The 19,478-nt window shown below is 37.4% G+C and overlaps 2 protein-coding genes and 1 pseudogene across 2 annotated transcripts in view; 2 read left to right on the forward strand and 1 right to left on the reverse strand.

Moving 5' to 3' along the window:
* The window catches only part of GNGT1 (G protein subunit gamma transducin 1), a 24,618-nt gene extending 23,964 nt beyond the window's left edge, over nt 1–654 (reverse strand). Inside the window, exon 1 of the mRNA XM_077765403.1 lies at nt 519–654. The gene's annotated coding sequence lies outside the window, so the exon portion shown is untranslated. The remainder of the gene's footprint in view (nt 1–518) is intronic.
* TFPI2 (tissue factor pathway inhibitor 2) lies at nt 174–4,001 on the forward strand. Its single transcript, XM_077765395.1, has 5 exons — nt 174–367; nt 664–846; nt 1,721–1,906; nt 3,125–3,295; nt 3,662–4,001. The coding sequence occupies exons 1-5, from the start codon at nt 280–282 to the stop codon at nt 3,742–3,744; spliced, it is 711 nt and encodes a 236-aa protein (XP_077621521.1). The 5' UTR covers nt 174–279; the 3' UTR covers nt 3,745–4,001.
* Nucleotides 4,002–11,932: 7,931 nt separating this feature from the next.
* Nucleotides 11,933–12,869, forward strand: LOC144232548 (tubulin polyglutamylase complex subunit 2 pseudogene; annotated as a pseudogene).
* Nucleotides 12,870–19,478: the final 6,609 nt, after the last annotated feature.

Consider the following 19,478-nt stretch of genomic DNA (forward strand, 5'->3'; position numbering starts at 1 on the left):
GCTTCAACCTGGTGGGGAATTCCTCTCCCCCGCACACTTTCCTGTGCCCTGTTGGCGGCGGCGGGTCACCGAGCCGGGTGGGGCATGAATCAGCCTCCCTTCCAGGCTCCTCATAGGCACGCTCCGCCCCGTCCCGGGGTAGGAGGCGGCTCACCCTTCCACATAAAGCAAGCACCCACCACATCGGCACCCAGGCCTCCTAGAGTCTCGCCTCTCTGCACTCTCCCAACGGGACTTTCAAGGAACGCCTCGCCCCGAGGGCTCCTTGAACGGAGCACCATGGACCCCAGCGGACCTCTCGGGCTGTTGCTTCTGCCGTTGCTCCTGATGGGGACCGTGCTGGGCGATGGGGTTCAGGAGGCGCCAGGTATTGGCTGGTTCGGGACCCCCCTCTTTGCGTGGGCTTAGGCAGGGGGAGGCAGCGAGGGCGCTGTGGCCGTGGGGGCCCCTGCCCCCGCCCTCTCCACCCCTACTTCCCAGGCCCCTGCCGCACTGGAGTCGTGGGAAGAGGCACTCACGCCGAAGTTCGCACTTTCTCTCTCTGCAAACCTCCCAGTGCTCGGAGGCGGCTCGGACAGAGCTCCCTGGGGAAGCCTCTGCCTTCCCGGGAGACGCGGCTGCCCTCCTTCCCTCTCGCCGACTACCCTTTTGCTCCTCCTGTAGGAAACAATGCGGAGATCTGCCTCCTGCCCCCGGACGAAGGGCCCTGCCGGGCCCTGATCTCCAATTACTACTATGACAGGTACACGCAGAGCTGCCGCAAGTTCATGTATGGGGGCTGCATGGGCAACGACAACAATTTTGAAACTTGGGAGGCCTGCAATGAAGCTTGCTGGAGGATAGAGAGTAAGTTGTCGCGTGCAAGCTCAGAACGCTTGCGCGCTCCTTGCACCAAAGGACTGGTGCTAATTTATTTTTTTTTTTAATTTTTTTAATGTTTCATTTATTTCTAGGAGAGAGAGAGAGACAGCATGAGCAGGGGAGGGTCAGAGAGAGAGGGAGTCACAGACTGAAACAGGCTCCAGGCTCTGAGCTGGCAGTCAGCACAGAGCCCGACGCGGGGCTCGAACCCACGAACCGCGAGATCATGCCCTAAGCGAAAGTCGGACGCTTAACCGACTAAGCCACCCAGGTGCCCCTAACTGGTGCTAATTTAATGTTATGCCTCCTTGAGGACACCGTTTTCCTCGTGTTGATCATACATCAATCTGAAATACTTCCAGTGGATTTCATTATTAAAGTAGGATTTCGCTAACTATAAATTTTCCTTTTGCCCCGGGATGCCCAAATATGTTTTGGGTTACTACAGGGATATAGTGGAGAGTCATGGTAATGTTTTCTGTTTTACTTTAATTATATTATTGTATCTATTAAGACTAGTAACACAGCACGGGACTTTGCCATTCAAGGAACTAAGCCGAGGGAAAATACCCATCTCTGTGAATAAGTTTAATTAACTTCCTGTGTAGAAAAATCAGAACACCCTGTGAGAACAGAGAGAATTCCCACTACATTTGACTGGCTCTGGTCTGGACACTGTTTAAAAAAAAAAAAAAGCGAAAATATTTGGATTAATGAAAAGTCTCTTAGGGATTTACTATCCCAGTACTAAATGTGATGCTGTATTCTGCCCAGTTGTTTCTGAAAACAGAGTAAAGTTTTGATGTAATACTAAGAACGATAATTTTTGACTAACATTTTTTTGCCCTCCTTTTCCTAGAAGTTCCCAAAATTTGCAGGTTGGAAGTCAATGAGGAGCAGTGCGGAGAGTCCACAGATGAGTATTTCTTCAATCTAAGTTCCATGACATGTGAAAAATTCCTGTCTAGCGGGTGTCGAAGCAATGAGAACAGGTTCCGGGATAAGGCTACCTGTATGGGCTTCTGTGCACCAAACAAAAAGAAAAGTAAATACTACTTTTATGTTGTTTCTATTTCTTTAATAAGACTTTAGGAGTGAAAAAAAAAATCAACAATTTGATGTGGAATTCACATGGCTTGTGTTCTAGTGATTCCACATGTGGTATGATATTGATCTTCACACTATTGCCCTCTGATGGACTATAATTATTCCCATTTTTACATATGAGAAAACAGGCTACCAGAAGTTAATGACTTGTCAAGTTCTCAGGGCTAGAAAGTCACAAAGCCATGCATGATTTCAGTTTTTGCCTCCTCTTCTGGATTGTTTCTTCTGAACTATTTCTTATCTACTTAATTTACACAAAAAGTACAGTATTCTAAGTGTCATGACCTCAGGTTTGGAATCACTTGTTATAGGAGATAGTGGTATGTATAGAGACTTAAGATGGTGAAACTTGAGAATTTCTATCTAAAGTTTTTGGCTAGATTTCTGTATTCTTTAGTAACTGCAAATTTCAGGAAAAAGAGATTTCTATCCTTCTTTGTTCTCCTCCCCGTTTCTTACGTACATCCTCAGCCTCAGATTCCCTAAAAATTATGGGTTACTAGGGTAGCATTTAAGTGGAGAGAGACAATACAGGCATTTTCCCTAGACATAGCAGACACGTAGAAAAAAATATATAAACTTAACAAACAAGGAAAACTTGCTTTGGCAGAGATTTGGGGAAGCTTTATAGCTATTCACTGTGTTCAAAATGTAAAATCTTGAGTTAATGAACACACGGTGGTTACTGGTGTTTTTTAAAATTTTTTGTGTAAATGTAAAGGTTCCAGTGGCTACTTGGGAATTAGATACATGTATTCTTGATTAATAGTGGAAGGAGAGCTGATAAAAACATTTAAAGTAAACCTACCAACGCAAGAAACTTTACTAAAGCATGACCTATATCAGCCCTTGGAACACAGTCTGTTTCTACCTGACCATATCTGTTCTTTGGGTTTAATTTCTTTACTCATTCAAATGATACGAGGACATAGCTTCAGAAGAAATTCTCCCCAGTTTATGAAAATTTTATATTTAACTAAGTATAGCATGTAAGCTTTCTTGAAAATTGAGACACACTTTTTAAATGGTTTAGTATGATATTTTGGATTCAGAATGAAGCTTCTATGGGATTAGGTTTTCTTCAGTTACTTCAGTAATCACAGTTTATTAGTTCTGGTATTGCTGCATTTCTAATTTTATTTTCTTTTTTATAAAGGTCCGTCATTTTGCTATAGTCCAAAAGATGAAGGACTATGCTCGGCTAACATAACTCGCTATTATTTTAATCCAAGACACAAAGCTTGTGAGCCCTTCACCTATACTGGCTGTGGAGGGAATGAGAATAACTTTGTTAACATGAAGGACTGCAAACATGTTTGTGTAAAAGGTAGTGAATTTTATCTTACTTAAGTTTTAAACTAATTTTATAAATAATTCATAAGCAAATTTATATTTTTATGTATCCATTTTCCTAATAGCATATTGACATTTCTAGACTACTTCTACATAAATAGCATTTAGTACTGATCAGTTTTGTCAAATGCTAACACTGTCTCACTACAATAGACAGTAGCTGTATCCTTGCATTTGAAAGGTAGAAAGTTATTAACTTGAGTGGATAGTGAGTAAAACTGACTTTATATAATCATTAAAAATAGTTGAGGTGAGTTCGTAAGCATGTTGGAACTGTTGATTTAAAGTGAGTGTACCGCCTGGAGATATATGATATTTATTTTTATTTTGTTGACTTTAGTTTTGAAGAAGGAAAGGAAAAGGAAGATGCCAAAGCTTTCCTTTCCTACCAGCAGGCTGAAGATTTGGAGGAAGCAATCTTAACCTTTTTTCGTATATTTTGTCCTGTGAATGCTATTGTCTTTATGGTTGTACCTGAATAATAATACGGTAATGTGGGTAAATGAATTATTAAAGATTTATTCACCTGTTTTTATTGCGACAAGTTACTTTTTTGTGTATTCCCATACATAACTAGCTGCTATTTAACTGTGAATCTATTATTTTTAATCTACTATTCACCTATAGGAGGTTGAATTCTTACTGTGCATAAGATAATAAAAACAAATGTGACTCACCCAGTTCTTGGAGTTGTTCTTCCGGAGATTAGAAGGTGACAGCAACTGAAAAGCATGAGACAATATAATCATGTTGTCTTAATACATATGATCATAAAAAGGACCAGCAAATACATTTCATTTTACATTTAAAAGTTTAATTATATTTTAGGCCCAAGGAAACTAATTTGCAGATTTATCAACACTTGAGAAAATATTACAAGTGCTGTTATGTAGACATGACTCACTTCTATTTCGATTGTGTCATTTAAAAGATAATAAAATGGGGCACCTTGGTGGCTCAGTCGGTTGAGCGTTGGACTTTGGCTCAGGTCATGATCTCACTGTTTGTGAGTTCAAGCCCCGCATCAGGCTCTGTGCTGATAGCTTGGAGCCTGGAGCCCGCTTCGAATTCTGTCTGCCCCTCCCATGCTCATGCTCTGTCTCTCTCTGTCTCTCAATAAATAAAATTTAAAAAAAAAAAGGATAACAAAATAACTTTTTTGACTGAATAAAAAGTTTGTAAATTTATTAAAAACAAATGGTTTCTTCTGAGGATAAAATTCTCTCTCTCTTTATCTATGTTTCCATCCATCCAGCCCCATCCACAAGTATATATATGTTTATACATATAGAATAAATGGCTTTTAATATTCTATTGTTACTTCATTTCCTAAGATATAATAAAATGGAGACCACTAAAATTGTTAAAATTTTTAACTGTTCAAGGTGTTTATTTATATTAAACCAGACCATACATGAATTTAATAATTTAAATTCCACTAATGAATTATTCTTGATAAATATGATCATTTCAGTTAAGCAATTTTTTTCTATAATAAAGTTTTTTTTAATTCCCACATTTTCATGGCAAGATTAATATGTTTTTTTGTTTCTTAGTTTTTTAAAATGTTTATTTATTATTGAGAAACATAGAGTATGAGCAGGGGAGGAGCAGAGAGAGAGGGAGACACAGAATCCAAAGCAGGCTCCAGACTCTGAGCTGTCAGTACAGAGCCTGATGCAGAGCTTGAACTCACAGACTGTGAGATCATGACCTGAGCTGAAGTCAGACGTTTAGCCGACTGAGCCATCCAGGAGCCCCAAGATTAATACGTTTAAAAGTATGCCCCTAATCTAGCAAAATTATAAGTGCATTTGCCCGTTGCTTGAGCAATCCCTCTTTTAAAATCTATTCCAGGGGTGCCTGGGATGACCCAGGGGTCACAGCTGATTGTCCCACTCTTGATTTCATCTCAGGTCATGATCCCAGGATCATGGGATCAAACCCCTCATCAGGCTCTGTGCTGAGCGTGGGGCCTGCTTAAGATTCTCTGTCTCTCTCAAATCAAATCAAAACAAATATATCCCAAAAGTATTGTGAGAAAAATACAAAATGGTATAAGCCTGAGGACATTCACTGATGTATTATTTGGAACAACTGAAAATTGGAAACAAACCAATCAATCATCATCAATAAACTTCAATCAGTTGAAGAAATTATGGATGAAAAGTGAGCAAAATATCTATATATGGGTATCATCTGATCCTCAGAATACATTTAAAAAAACAGGGTATAGAACAACATGATAAAATATACATATCACAGAGGACATAAGGATATTAAAAATAGTTGCCTATAGTTGGAAGGATGAAACAGGATGGCACAGGTATGGAGATAAAATTTATGTGAATCCCTCTTATTATATACTTTTGATCTTTTACCACGCAAACTACACAGTTTAAAACCAAAATTAAAAAGAATAGAATGCATTCCTTCTGCAATTAGAAATAAACCAAAACAGTTGAGCCCAAGCGAATATCAGATAGTGGCATAACTACACAAAGAAAATGTAATTATTTCTAATGACTTTCAAAGCCAGTATTTTGACTATATCTTTTAAAGGCTATAATCTAAGGGTCAAATAAATTCTGAATAAACCTGAAAATGCATTTAGTAGTCTTATTAGTAATACTGATAATGTTATTTTTTTTTATAGTTTATTTATTTTTGAGACAGAGAGAGACAGAGCATGAATGGGGGAGGGGTAGAGAGAAATAGGGAGACACAGAATCTAAAATAGGCTCCAGGCTCTGAGCTGTCAGCACAGAGCCCACTGTAGGGCTCGAACCCACGAACTGTGAGATCATGACCTGAGCAGAAGTTGGACACTTAGCCGACTAAGCCACTCAGGCATCCCTATTTCGAACCTATCATATATAGAAAATATATTTCTTTGGAAGATTTTCAGTATTAGGAAAAAAAGAAGTATGAAATTAAGAAATTAAGAAAAAAGCCTTTAACTTTTAAATTGGAATTATCAATATTAGTATGAATTCAAAATTTAATTTCTCTTTCAAAAAAAAAAAAAGGAATTTCCCATTCTTCCATTTAAAATCCTTCCTTGAAGCAATGATAATCCAGTAGCAGTAAGTACACTTACCAAGATTCTGAGGAGAAATCATCAACTCCAGGTCTAGGACAGGAAATATGTAAGATGAACCTGGGCCATCTTATTCCAGATAGCAAGGAAGCTATCAAAGATGAATGAATCAGGGTGGCTCAGTCGGTTAAGGTCTGACTTCGGCTCAGGTCATGATCTTACAGTTTGTGGGTCTGAACCCCACATGGGGCTCTGTGCTGACAGCTCAGAGACTGGAGCCTGCTTTGGATTCTGTGTCTCCTTCTCTCTCTACTCCTCCCCTGCTCACACTCTGTCTCTCTCTCTCTCCGTCTCAAAAAAAATTGCAAAAATGTAAAAAGAAGACTAATGAGTCATATCATAAAAACAGGAAGGTAACAAGGGCCTTTCAATGATCTAAACCAAGGCAATATGAACATCAAAACAAATAATGACCACAATATACATAAATATATAAAAATGAAAACAAAATGAATTAATAATTATACACACATGCACACCTCCTCGGTCACTTTTGAAGGCTGCTGGAGCACTCTTTCATTACTTTGAAAACTGGTAAGTTAACAGAAAGAATATTTATCCTTTTTTATTTATCCTTAAATTTTTACCACTGGGAAACTAACTAGTGTATGAAAGTAATTCATAGGAGAATCTCACCTCTTACATCCATGAAAACATTAGAAGATACCCCTAATGAAAGTATGCACCTGGGTAATGATCCTCTGTGGCTGCCAAAGCCGTGGCTTGAAAGGTTGATGGAGGAATTAGGCTTATGTCTCTGAATCCATGGATAATTTCAGTATTAGTGTAAATGTGCCAACAGTCGTTCTTTGCTTCTTGATATGATGCGGTAAGTAGTACACGCCTCCTCCCCATGAAGAAATCTGGAAGAAAGAAAAAAAAATGGAAACTGAAGCTAATCAAACCTCTAGACCTATCATTCATGAGGCAATACTGGGGATAAAGGAACAAGTTAGAAGAAACCAGGGAAAGTCAGCCAGCCAAATCCATAATGTTGGCGACTCTATAAGACAAATACCTTAGGTTTTCCAACAAACCAATGAACTTTTTAAAAATAATGGGAGGAGCCAACGGTTTTATAGCTTTTATATGGGATGCGGCATGTCATTAAAAAGTTTTTGGTGGGATATGACCTGCATTTGTGACTACTTTTGGTGGGTTTTGAGAATGATTAGAGCAAAAGGATCTTATATACTCTGAGACTGTCCAGTGAGTGATACAGAGCCACTGGGGTTCCGAGGGCTACAGGAAAGCTCGATTTGGTATTTGCCACCTTTAACTCACCTGCAGACAAAGCTCTTGGGAGATGGATCAGCCTACATTCAGCTACAGCTGAAGCTTTCTGTTCAGCTTGGGTAGGAATTTTGAAAACAATTTTCTAATACCCCAAAACTTCTGTCATTTTATTTTAATGAAGTATATAAAGCTGTCGTAGGCCATCCTGCAGTCTAAGGGAAATTCCTTCTTGCCACAGCCTGAAGACAAGTCACTGCTGTGGTTTCACCAGACAGCCTGATTAAAAGGAATGTCTCGTTCTAGGATACAAAAAGACACAAAAAATGATGGGCTGGCTTTTAATAACATAGTCTTTTTTGAAAAAAAATTACTCTGACCACCACTCATTCCCGCTCTATGGACACACATCGTCACGTGTTTAACCACAGAACCTGGTTACAGTGGAGCCTTTAAGACTGCCTGGATCACAGCATCTCCAGGTACACATGCTGTCTCTGCCCACAGTCTTGTAGACACTTAGCTGGTGATATTGCTCAGTAATGTCCTTTGGAGTATCTGTTCCTGTACTGTAATAGTGGCTCCAGTAAAATATCGGTCTTGTGATAAAAATAAGGAAAGGTGGAAAAGCACAGTTTGCAGTTTTAGGAGTCTTTGTCTAGGTATTATAGGCGGAGAATGGAGACAAGCAAATGTGGGAATCAGAACCATCCAAAATTGTTTTGTCTTCACTCAGTATTCAGTTGGTCACCAGGTGTATCTGTTCAAGTCTATTCTAACATTGTTTTTCTTATTCCAGGAAAATTAAATCATTTTCCCAAATCTACTCCCTGCCTGTGTGCTCCCGATCTAATCACCCACACTGATGCCAGGGTAATCTTTCTGGGAAAAAAAAATTTTTATCAAGTTACTCCTCTTAAAATTCTCCAGTGGTTTTCTGTTGAATCTTCATGCTAACTGCCCACGCCCCTAGGGCGTCATTTAAGACTTTTTACAAGTGGGCCATGACATTCCTTTCCAGATTTATCTCCCCCATTCCATTACCACCAGTAAGCTACAATTCAGTTACACTAAATTAGGTTCAATTTCCAAAGAATGTCATACTGCTTTGTTTTGGGGGGTTTTTTGTTTGGTTTGGTTTGGTTTGGTAATGTAATTCACAAGTTTTGTGCATGAGAACCATCCAGGGAAGCAGGTATACGGCAGGTTCCTATGCCCAATGACCAGGGGTTTGATTTAGTGGGTCTGAGTTGGTAAAGAGGTACATGACAGACAATGACTCCAGATGATTAGAAAGTACACTTGTGCCACATTTGGAGGAACACTATTTTATGCCTCAGTGTAAGTTTTTGTTTGCTTTGAAGTGAATGGCCTCGGGGAGCCTGGGTGGCTCAGTCAGTTAAGCATCCCACTTCGGCTCAGGTCATGATCTCATGGTGCGTGAGTTCGAGCCCTGCATCAGGCTGTGTTCTGACAGCTCAGAGCCAGCTCAGATTCTGTGTCTCCCTTTCTCTCGGCCCCTCCCCTACTCACACTCTTGTCTCTCTCTCTCTCAAAAATAGAATAAACTTTAAAAAAATTAAAAAAAAAAACCCAACAAATGAATAGCCTTCCCTCCTTACTGACCACCTGGTAGTTGTATCTTGCTGGCACAGTGCTCCTTGAGCTACCTCAACCAGGTTTAATCACTGGTCCTGTGGGCTTGGTGATATCTAGTACAACTTCCTAGTTGTACTAAGATAGCATTTAGTTATTTTCCTAGGAGTTTTATTGTTAGGATGTTTAAGTTTTTCATGCAAAACTAATAGGTTATATTCTGATGTTAAAATATGTTGTTATACTCACTATATACGATGTAAAAAATTAAAAGTATAAAGATAAGAATAAAAATAATCCGAAATTTCATCACTAAGTAATTAACAACCAGTTTTCTGTTTCCTTGAAGTGGAAGTAACTTAGTCAAACAGTATGAATATGTTGATGCTCTCAGTATATGCTGACAAATTACATTACAAAGTTATATCAGTTTATCTCCATCTAAAAATCTAAGAATATATGCAAATGCCCAACACATTAGGTTTTAAATGAACAGAAAAATAAATTCACTTCTTTGCCATAATAAAATTGTATCTCATCATTATTTTAATTGGTATTTCCAGGATTATTACTAAGGTGGAACCTTTACAAATTTTATACATTTTCTTTCATTAAGGTTAATACTTCCCTTTAAACTCAGCTCAAAAATTTTAACATGAAAATAGAGCTTAAGTTTTACAATTTAATTTTAATCATGAAAGGTTTCAAATGTACAGAAAATTACAGAAAACTAGTATAATTGACCCAGTTTAGAAAACATGCCAGGTATGTTTCAAGTGCTTTTTGTATTTTAATGGAACTCAAAATTAAAAATGCACCTCATCCTATTTTCCTCTCTCATGAGAAGTAACTGCTCTCCTGATGTTGGAGTGTATATATTTCTTGCATTAAAATTTTTTTAATGTTTATTTATTTTTGAGAGACAGAGAGACAGAGCACGAGTGGGAGAGGGACAGAAGGAGGGAGACACAGAATCCTAAGCAGGCTCTAAGCTCTGAGCTGTCAGCACAGAGCCTGGCACGGGGCTCGAACTCATGAACCATGAGATCATGATCTGAGCGGAAGCCAGAGGCTTCACCGACTAAGGCACCCAGGTGCCCCAATTTGCTGCATATTTTAATGTTTGTATTATAAATATAATAATATTCCATAGCAACATGAAGTATTGTTCTATGTGCTTTAAAATTACTTATATGGTGTCACACAATGTATATCCATTGCCACCATGCATTTTTACTATTATGTTTTGGATATAGCCTCTAAATCCATATTGTTTCATGAAGATCTGCTTCACTTATTTTTACTACTCTATAATATTCCATTACATAAGTGGAATATTTACATATTGAGCACAGTGTGTTCATTTCCCTGTTAATGGATATTCGATTTAGTCCCAAATTTCAATTATAAACAATAATATTTATATTTGTATCTCATTATACACATACATGTGCATAAAAGTGAAATTGCCAAAGACAAGTTCATTCAACGGACTATATTGTGCCAAATTGCTCTCCAAATACTTGTAGCCAACAATGTATACGAATTTATATTTCTTTAAGTTTTTGACAACATTGTGCATTAGTGAAGTCTTTATTGCCATTCATGTAAGTGAGAGGTTGTACCTCATTACTGTTTTCATTTATATTTTCCTGATTAGTAATGGGATTGAAAATTATTTTTTCACATTTCATCGGCTATTCTTCTATAAATTGCCTCTTTATACACTCCTTTCTCATTTTTACATTTGACTCTGTATCTTTTATTATTAACTTATATATTTTTATGCATTCTGGGTAAAAATTCTGTTAGTTATATAATATAGAGACACCTTCTTCCAATTTGTATAAACAGTGGTGTTATTTTGTTTTTCCATTGCCTGTTGGATTATGATGTTACATTATTTCATGAAATGTCAGAAATCTGGGTTAACTTTGCACTTTCCCAACTTTTAAATTGATGATGAACCTCATTACGAGGAAGCAGGAAGTAGGATGTTTGTGTGAAATCCCAGTAGATCATGTGATATTTCCTTAGGAAAACACAGTAACATTTGAACAAAGAGATAAGAAAGATTTTATGTATTATAAGAAGTATTATATTGCATACAAAAAGCAATAGTGGAAGAAATATTGGCTAAGAATTTCCCCAAACTAATTAAAGACATGACTATATATTCAATAAGCTCTATGTACCCCAAACAGAAAATAAAACAAACAAAACCAACAAGGCACACTACAGCCCAACTTCTGAAAACTAAAAACAAACTGACAATCTTCATATACCTAGAAAAACAGAGATAATACCTCCAAATGAGCATCAAAAAGACTGATGACTGACATTTCAACAGAAATTATGGAAGTCAGAAAATGACAGATTAACATTTTAAAGTGCTAAAGAGAAACAAACAAACCCTGCAAACCAATATTCTATATCCAGCAAAAAATCCTTCAGAATCGAAGGATAAGTAAGATGTTTACAGTTAAACACAGCTGAGAGGATTTGCTGCCAGCAGATCTGCACTACAAGTAACATTATTGGGAATTCTGAAGGAAAATGATTCCAGATGGAAGCACATAACTGCAAAATGGAATGAGAACACTAGAAGACGTAAACATCAAAAACTATAAAGGAGCCCATCTCTGCTGCTGCTCCCATGGTGCTGAGCTGGGAGGCCCCACCATGGAGGAGATGCCACCCTCGGGCTGCAGGCAGCCACACCTGCAGAAGCTGCCGCAGGTGACTACTCGCAGTGTGGAATCACTCCCAGGTGTGACAGACATTACTATCATAGAAAAGCCACCTGCTGAACATCATATGGATTTCTCCATGAGAACAAAATAATAACTCCTGGCAGGGCAGGCCTGGAGGATGATGCACTTGAAGCCAGGGAGAACCACCAGAGAAGCCTCACTTTGATTCTCACAGTGTGATTGTCGGGCTGGATCCTTGCAAAAGGAATGGGAAGGTTTGCCTTGCCTACAAACGAGGGAAACCAGCAATAGCACAAGATGCTGACATCTGGCTACTAGACAGAGAGTTATACTGGCATTTTCTTTAAAAATTTTTAATGTTTATTTATGAGAGAGAGAGAGAGAGAGAGAGAGCGCCAGCCTGTGAGTTGAGGAGAGGCAGAGAACAAGAGGGAGACAAAGAATCTGAAATAGCCTCCAGGCTAACAGAGGGGCGGGGATGGGGGAGGCCTCAAACCCAGGAACCAGTAGATCATGACCTGAGCCAAAGTTGGATGCCCAACTGACTGAGCTACCCTGGTACCCCTAAACTGGCATTTTCTCAGAGATACCTTTAGTGCTTACTATGGTCTGCTTCTCACACACCTGGGCCTGCCCCAGTAGCAATGTCTTCATCAGCTATGGCATCCCACAAGTCAAGCAATGGTTCAACACTTATAAGCCCATCACCTATAACACAAACCTGCTCACAGAGACCAACTTCTTCATGAACAAGCTGGATCCCAGCAAAGTGTTCAAGAGCAAGAAGACCTTAATCCCCAAAAAGAAAGCGCCCAAATAGCCTGCAGGTAGCCAGAAAGGGAACCTCAGTTCCTCCCTCCACTTCTAAATTCTCTTCTAGCTCTAGAAACCCTGTTGGCAAATGAGCATCCCCACCTCCTCACCAGTCCCACAGTGATGCTTTCCATGCACAGATGGCCCAAGCCTCTTCCCAACTGAGTGAGCCAAATTGTAGGCCTTTGACTCCTGTTGGCATTAGCCAAGAGTTCAAGGGCAAACTCAGGTCTCGCCCAGAGTCCTTTCCTCACTCCCAGCCTCTGAAAACTGTGGAGAATTTCAGAATTTGTTTAAGTAGCTAAACAGATCTGTAAAGAGCTTTCCTTTCTCTATGCTCCCAACCCTCTAAACTTCTCAGCAGCATTTAGAGAAGGCCCCCCAAAAAAACCACTGGTTTTGACCCATGAGGTGTTGAACAGTGCTGCTCTGTTGGTAACCGCTAGCAACGTACGACTGTTTAAACTATATTAAAATTCAGTTCCTCAATTGCATTAGTTATGTTGTGAGTATTCATGTGGCTAGTATTATCATCACAGAAAATTCTCTTGGGCAGCACTGCATCAGAATATTTTCATGCTGCCCTTTCACTAATCTGGGGATTATTTATTTTTGTTAGAAAACATGGATATCTTAATTTGATAGGTTATCACGTTCCATTAAAATTCTTGAAGATACAATTGTATATGTTATTTTTGTCTTTCCTAAGTAATTCTCACTCTACTCCTTTTTTCAGTTTCCTGTGAAGTTTGTTGTTTCCAGCAAAAAACTATAAATGAACATTCTGTTTAAAAGCAGAGTATTATATCTCATGCATAAAATCTTATATTTAAAATATATGAAATTGATGGCACCACAGGTATTTTGATTAACGGAATTAAACTATTTTCGTTTCTTATATGCTTTGGGGAGTATTACAACTTACCATGTAGAACTCATATAGTGATTTTAAGAATAATCAATGAAATAATAACAACACATATATACCTAAAAAGCTAATAGAGGAAAGAATGGAATAAAAAAAATAAAACAGTGACCAGAAATAAATAAAAGACCAGAAAAGATAAATGAAGAAACAAAGATGAAATTATTAGAAAACAATGGCAAGATGGTTGACTTAAACTCAAGCATCTCATTAATATGATAGGTAACTAGAAATTAATAGAAGATTACTGGAAACCTCTAAGTGTTTGGAAATTTAACACTTATATAGCACATGTGTCAAAAAAGAAATCACAATGAACTACATTTTAAATTGAATGAAAAAATCTGACATATCAAAAATTGCAAGCTGCAGTTAAAGTGGTGACCAAAGGGAAATTTTCATAGTATACTGATAAAGAATTTCAAAATCAATCTTCCAATGTACCATCTAAAGAAACTAGAAAATTAACTACAAATTGAACATATTTAAGTACTCCTTAAAGAATAGAAGAAAATATTTTAAAAGCAGACATCATTGTAAAGAAAATGAATATAGCAAAAATTATTTCTCAAAAAATCAAGTATTTTGTTAATAGGAAGATATTAAAGAAAGATGAAGAACATATATTATCAATATCATAAGTGGAAAAACAGATGTTACAAATCCTAAAGATACTGAAAATAGAATGGATGTTAACAAATTAATACCAATAAATCTGATAACTTAAGTAAGCAAATACCTTTAAAACCACACATGACAAAACATGAAAAATTGTATCATTTGAGGGATCCAGTGCTAAATGAGAGTTTCTTTGTTCAAACATTTATTAAAAAAAATTAAAGACAGTGACAGTAAAGCATTGCATTAAATGCAAGACATTTATAAGTGCATGTGACTTCCTAGGTTATATGACCATGGGACTGGCCCTGCTTCTAAAACTGACATAAAAATAGATAGAAATTCTGATCATTAATATATCCATGAAGGAAAGTGAAGCCACGGTTTTCAACTTTCCAGAGATTTAACATGAAATAATCCCAATTTGCAAAATCATTTTCATCAAATAATAATGCTTCCTATCTTTTGAGTCTCCCATAAGATAATAATTGGCAAAAGCATTGCAAGGAAGGAAAGTTAGATGTCAATTTCTTCCTTGTGAATAGATGAACAAAACCTGAACATAATATTACCAACTCAAGTCCAGCAACATGTAAGTCATCATGACTAAGTGAAGTGTATTCCAGTTTGTAAGATCATTTTGAACATAAGAAAATCCAGTAATTTTAACTGACCACATTAACAATAAAAAAAATGGCAAATATCATACAATCATCTTAATAGATGCAGAAAAGATATTTGATACAACTGAACATCAATTCATGGGAAAAATAATCTCAACAAATAGGAATAGAAGAGATACAAAAAATAAAGAAGAGTTAATACCTATTCGTCACAAACTATTCCAAAAATAAGAAAAAAAAGGAAAACTTCCAAGTTCATTCTATGAGGACAGTATTCACCCTGATACCAAAACCAGATAAAGACAACACTAAAAAAGAGAACTAGGGTCAATATCTCTGATGAACATAGATGCAAAATTTCTCAATAAAATACTAGCAAACTGAATTCAGCAATACATTCAAAAAAATTATTCACCACAATCAAGTGAGATTTATTCCTGGGTTGTAAGAGTGGTTCAATATTTGCAAATCAATGTGATTTGATGTGCCATCAATATGAGAGGATAAGAACCATATGGTTACTTCAATAGACACAGAAAAAGGCACTTGACAAAGCACATCATTCATTCATGATAAAACTCTCAGTAAAGTAGGTTTACAAGAAACATACCTCAAAATAATAAAGGCCATCTATGAAAAACCTACAGTTAACATCATCCTTAACGGGGAAAACTGAGAGCTTTTCCCATAAGGTCAGGAATAAGACAAAGATGTCTACTCTCACCACTTTTATCCAACGTGGTATCGGAAGTCCTAGCCACAGCAATCAGACAACAAAAATAGATAAAAGCACCCAAATCAGTAAGGAAGAAACTTTCACTATTTACAGATGACCTGATACTGTATATAGAAAACCCAGAAGACTTCACCAAAAGACTCCGAAACTGAAAAACAAATTGACTAAAGTCATAGGATACAAAATCAATGTATAGAAATCTGTTGCATTTCTACATACACCAATAATGAAGAAGAATTAGGAGAAATTAAGAAACAATCCTATTTACAATTGCACCCAAATTAATAAGATACCTAGGAATAACCTAACCAAAGAAGTGAATGACCTATAGTTTTGAAACTATAGGACACTGATGACCACACAAAGAAATGGACAGACACTCCATGCTCATGGATTGGAATAACAAATATTGCTAAAATGTCTATATAACTCAAAGCAATCTACACATTTAATGCAATTCCTAACAAAATACCAACATCATTTTTCATGGAACTGGAACAAACAATCCTAAAATTTTTATGGAAACAGAAAAAACCCCAAACAGCCAAAGCAACCTTGAGAAAAAAGAAAAAAAGCAAAGCTGGAAACATCACAATTCTAGACTTTAAATTCTATTATAAAGCTGTAGTAATGAAAACAGTACGAGACTGGCACAAAAACAGACTTTTAGACTAATAGAATAGAATATAAAATCCAGAAATAAACCCACAATTATATGGTTAAGTAATCTTCAACAAAGCTGGAAAGAATATCCAATGGGAGAAAGACAGTCTCTTCAACAAATGGTGTTAGGAAAACTCAACTGAAACATGAAGAAGAATGAGACTGGACCATTTTCTTATACCACACACAAAAATAAATTCAAAATGGATTAAAAACCTAAATGTGAGACCTGAAATCATAAAAATCCTAGAGAACACAGATAGTAACTTCTTTGACACTGGCTGTAGCAACTTCTTTCTAGATATATCTCCTGAGGCAAGGGAAACAAAAACAAAAATAAANTTGAAATATATGAGGGACTTCTAAAACACAACACTGAAAAACTAAATAATCCAGCTTAAAAATCAGAAGAAGACATGAACAAACATTTTCCCAAAGAAGACATACATTTGGCCAACAGACACATGAAGAAGTGTCCATCATTATTTATGATCAGGGAAAGGCAAACCAAAACTACAATGAGAGATCTCCTGACACCTGTGAGAATGGCTAAAATCAACAACATAAGAAATAATAGGTGTTGGTGAGGAAAAAGGAACACTCATGTACTGTTGATGGGAATAAAACTGATAGCCGCTCTAGAAAACAGTATGGAATTTTCTCAATAAGTTAAAAATAGAACTACCTTATGATCTAGCAATTACACCACTGGGTAGTCACCCAAAGAATACAATAACACTAATTCAAGGGATACATGTGCATCTATGTTTACAATAGCCAAATTACGGAAGCATAATTGAATAGTATTAAGTCATAAAAAGGAATGGAATCTTGCCATTTGCAATGACGTAGATGGAGCTATAGGGAGTATAATGCTAACAAAATAAGTCAGTCAGAGAAAGACAAATACCATATGATTTCAGTCATGTGTGGAAATTTAGAAAACAAACGAGCAAAGGAGAGAAAAGAGGGAGACAAACCAAGAAACTATTAATTATAAATAACAAACTGATGGTTACCAGAGGGGAGGTGGGTGGGGGTGGGTGGATGGATGGGTGGGGGGATGCGGATTAAGGAGTGTACTTGTCAGGATGGGCACAGGATGATGTATGGAAGTGTTGAATTACATATTGTGTGCCTGAAACTAACAACACTGTATGTTAACTGGAATTATAATAAAAACAAAAAACAGCAACAAAAGAAATATACTGCTGACATTTTTTTCTCTCTGTGACAGTCTTTTTGCCTGAAGCCCCAAAGGGTTTTCTTTAATTTTAGAGTCTATTAATTTTACTAGGTAATATATCATAACTGATCAAAATTTAAAGATCTGTTTTCATAGTTGTTTTTCTTCTTGCCACATATATTTTATTAATACACACACACTCTTGTTTTGCTTATTTTCTGCATCTAGAAGTTTTCTTTTGAATACCTTTCTCTCTCTCACTTTGTATATGTTCTCTTGGCTCTTTTAATTCCTTATTCAAGTGTTCCTTATTTTAATGCCGAAGCTATTTTCTGTTGAATGGCTTGTAATTATCTTGATTTCCAAAATTATTTTTTACATTTCTTTCCTGAATTTAGTCAATTCTATTTTTTCCATCTTTCTACATTTTGTCATTTCTATTATTTATTGTTATTTAAGTCATTTCTTATTCTTTATTTCATAGTCTTTATTGTATGGGGTGTTCTCTTATCTACCGTTGTTGGTTTAATATTATGGATTTTATATTTGAGTGCTGGGTTTTAATTTTATAATTTTTCTCTGTTACATTTTTAGGGATATTTTTATCCAGTGAAGCAATTAGTCTTCCTTTTTTTAAAGTTTATTTATTATTAAACTTTTTTTAATGTTAATTTATTTTTGAGAGAGAGAGACACAGAGTGTGAGTTGGGAAGGGTCAGAGAGAGAGGGAGACACAGAATCTGAAGTAGGCTCCAGGCTCTGAGCTGTCAGCACAGAGCCTGATGTGGGGCCTGAACTCACAAATGGTGAGATCAGACCTGAGCCACAGTCAGACACTTAACCAACTGAGCCACCCAGGTGCCCCTAAAATTTATTTATGTTTGAGAGAGAGAGATAAAGCACAAGCAGGGGAGGAGTAGACAGAGATGGAGACAGAATCTGAAACAGGCTCCTGGCTCTGAGCTGTCAGCACAAAGCCCACATGAGGCTTGATCTCAGGAACCATGAGATCATGACCTGAGCTGAAGTTGGACGCTTAACTGACTGAGCCACCCAGGTGCCCTTCCTTTCTTTTTATTAAAGATTCATAAGGATGTTGTTTGGTTTTCTGACCATTTTTAAATGTCTTGGATTTTTGTGCATCAGCAACAACCAGCATCCCTATGGAGAACTATGAAGGGTTTGGGTGATTACTAGGTTTCTTAGTTCAAGAACATATTCTTGAAATGAGGCCATTTTTGCATGTTGGTGTGTCTTCTACTTTCTGTGATTCTTTTACTTTCTCTGAGATTCTTTTTTTTTTTAATGTTTTTATTTATTTCTAGGAGAGAGAGAGAGAGAGACAGCGTGAGCAGGGGAGGGTCAGAGAGAGAGGGAATCACAGACTCTGAAACAGGCCCCAGGCTCTGAGCTGGCAGTCAGCACAGAGCCCGACGCGGGGCTCGAACCCATGAACCGCGAGATCATGACCTAAGCGAAAGTCGGACGCTTAACTGACTAAGCCACCCAGGTGCCCCAACTTTCTCTGAGATTCTTGCTTTCTACCATTTCCTTTCTTCCATTCACTATCAGATCTTCAAAGGACATTTACTTCTTTAGGGTGGTTGCACTGCCACCCCTAGTTCTGCGACTTGCTCTCTCTTCTCTCTCCCAGCTCCTTCAATGGCTGTGGCTTTGATCCACCAGGATTCACACTCTCGTTGAGGTAAAACCCTCTTTTTTGGGGGGGGGGTGTGTGTGACATCATCACGTTTCACCAACTACAGGATCCTACTACAGTGTTTTCCTGCATAATCTACTCATTTTCCCCCCAGTTACATGTAAATAAATGTTTGTGTGTTCCCTTTTTCTTAGTGTCACTCTACATGTAAGTCGTGGGTCGTTTTACTGGATCTCTTTATGAATCCGTATAGTCTTTCGAGGCTGTGTGGAGAAATTACTATTGAGGTA

Source organism: Crocuta crocuta, unplaced genomic scaffold (genome assembly GCF_008692635.1).
Source record: "Crocuta crocuta isolate KB4526 unplaced genomic scaffold, BGI_CrCroc_1.0 scaffold14, whole genome shotgun sequence".
Taxonomy (NCBI): Eukaryota; Metazoa; Chordata; class Mammalia; order Carnivora; family Hyaenidae; genus Crocuta; species Crocuta crocuta.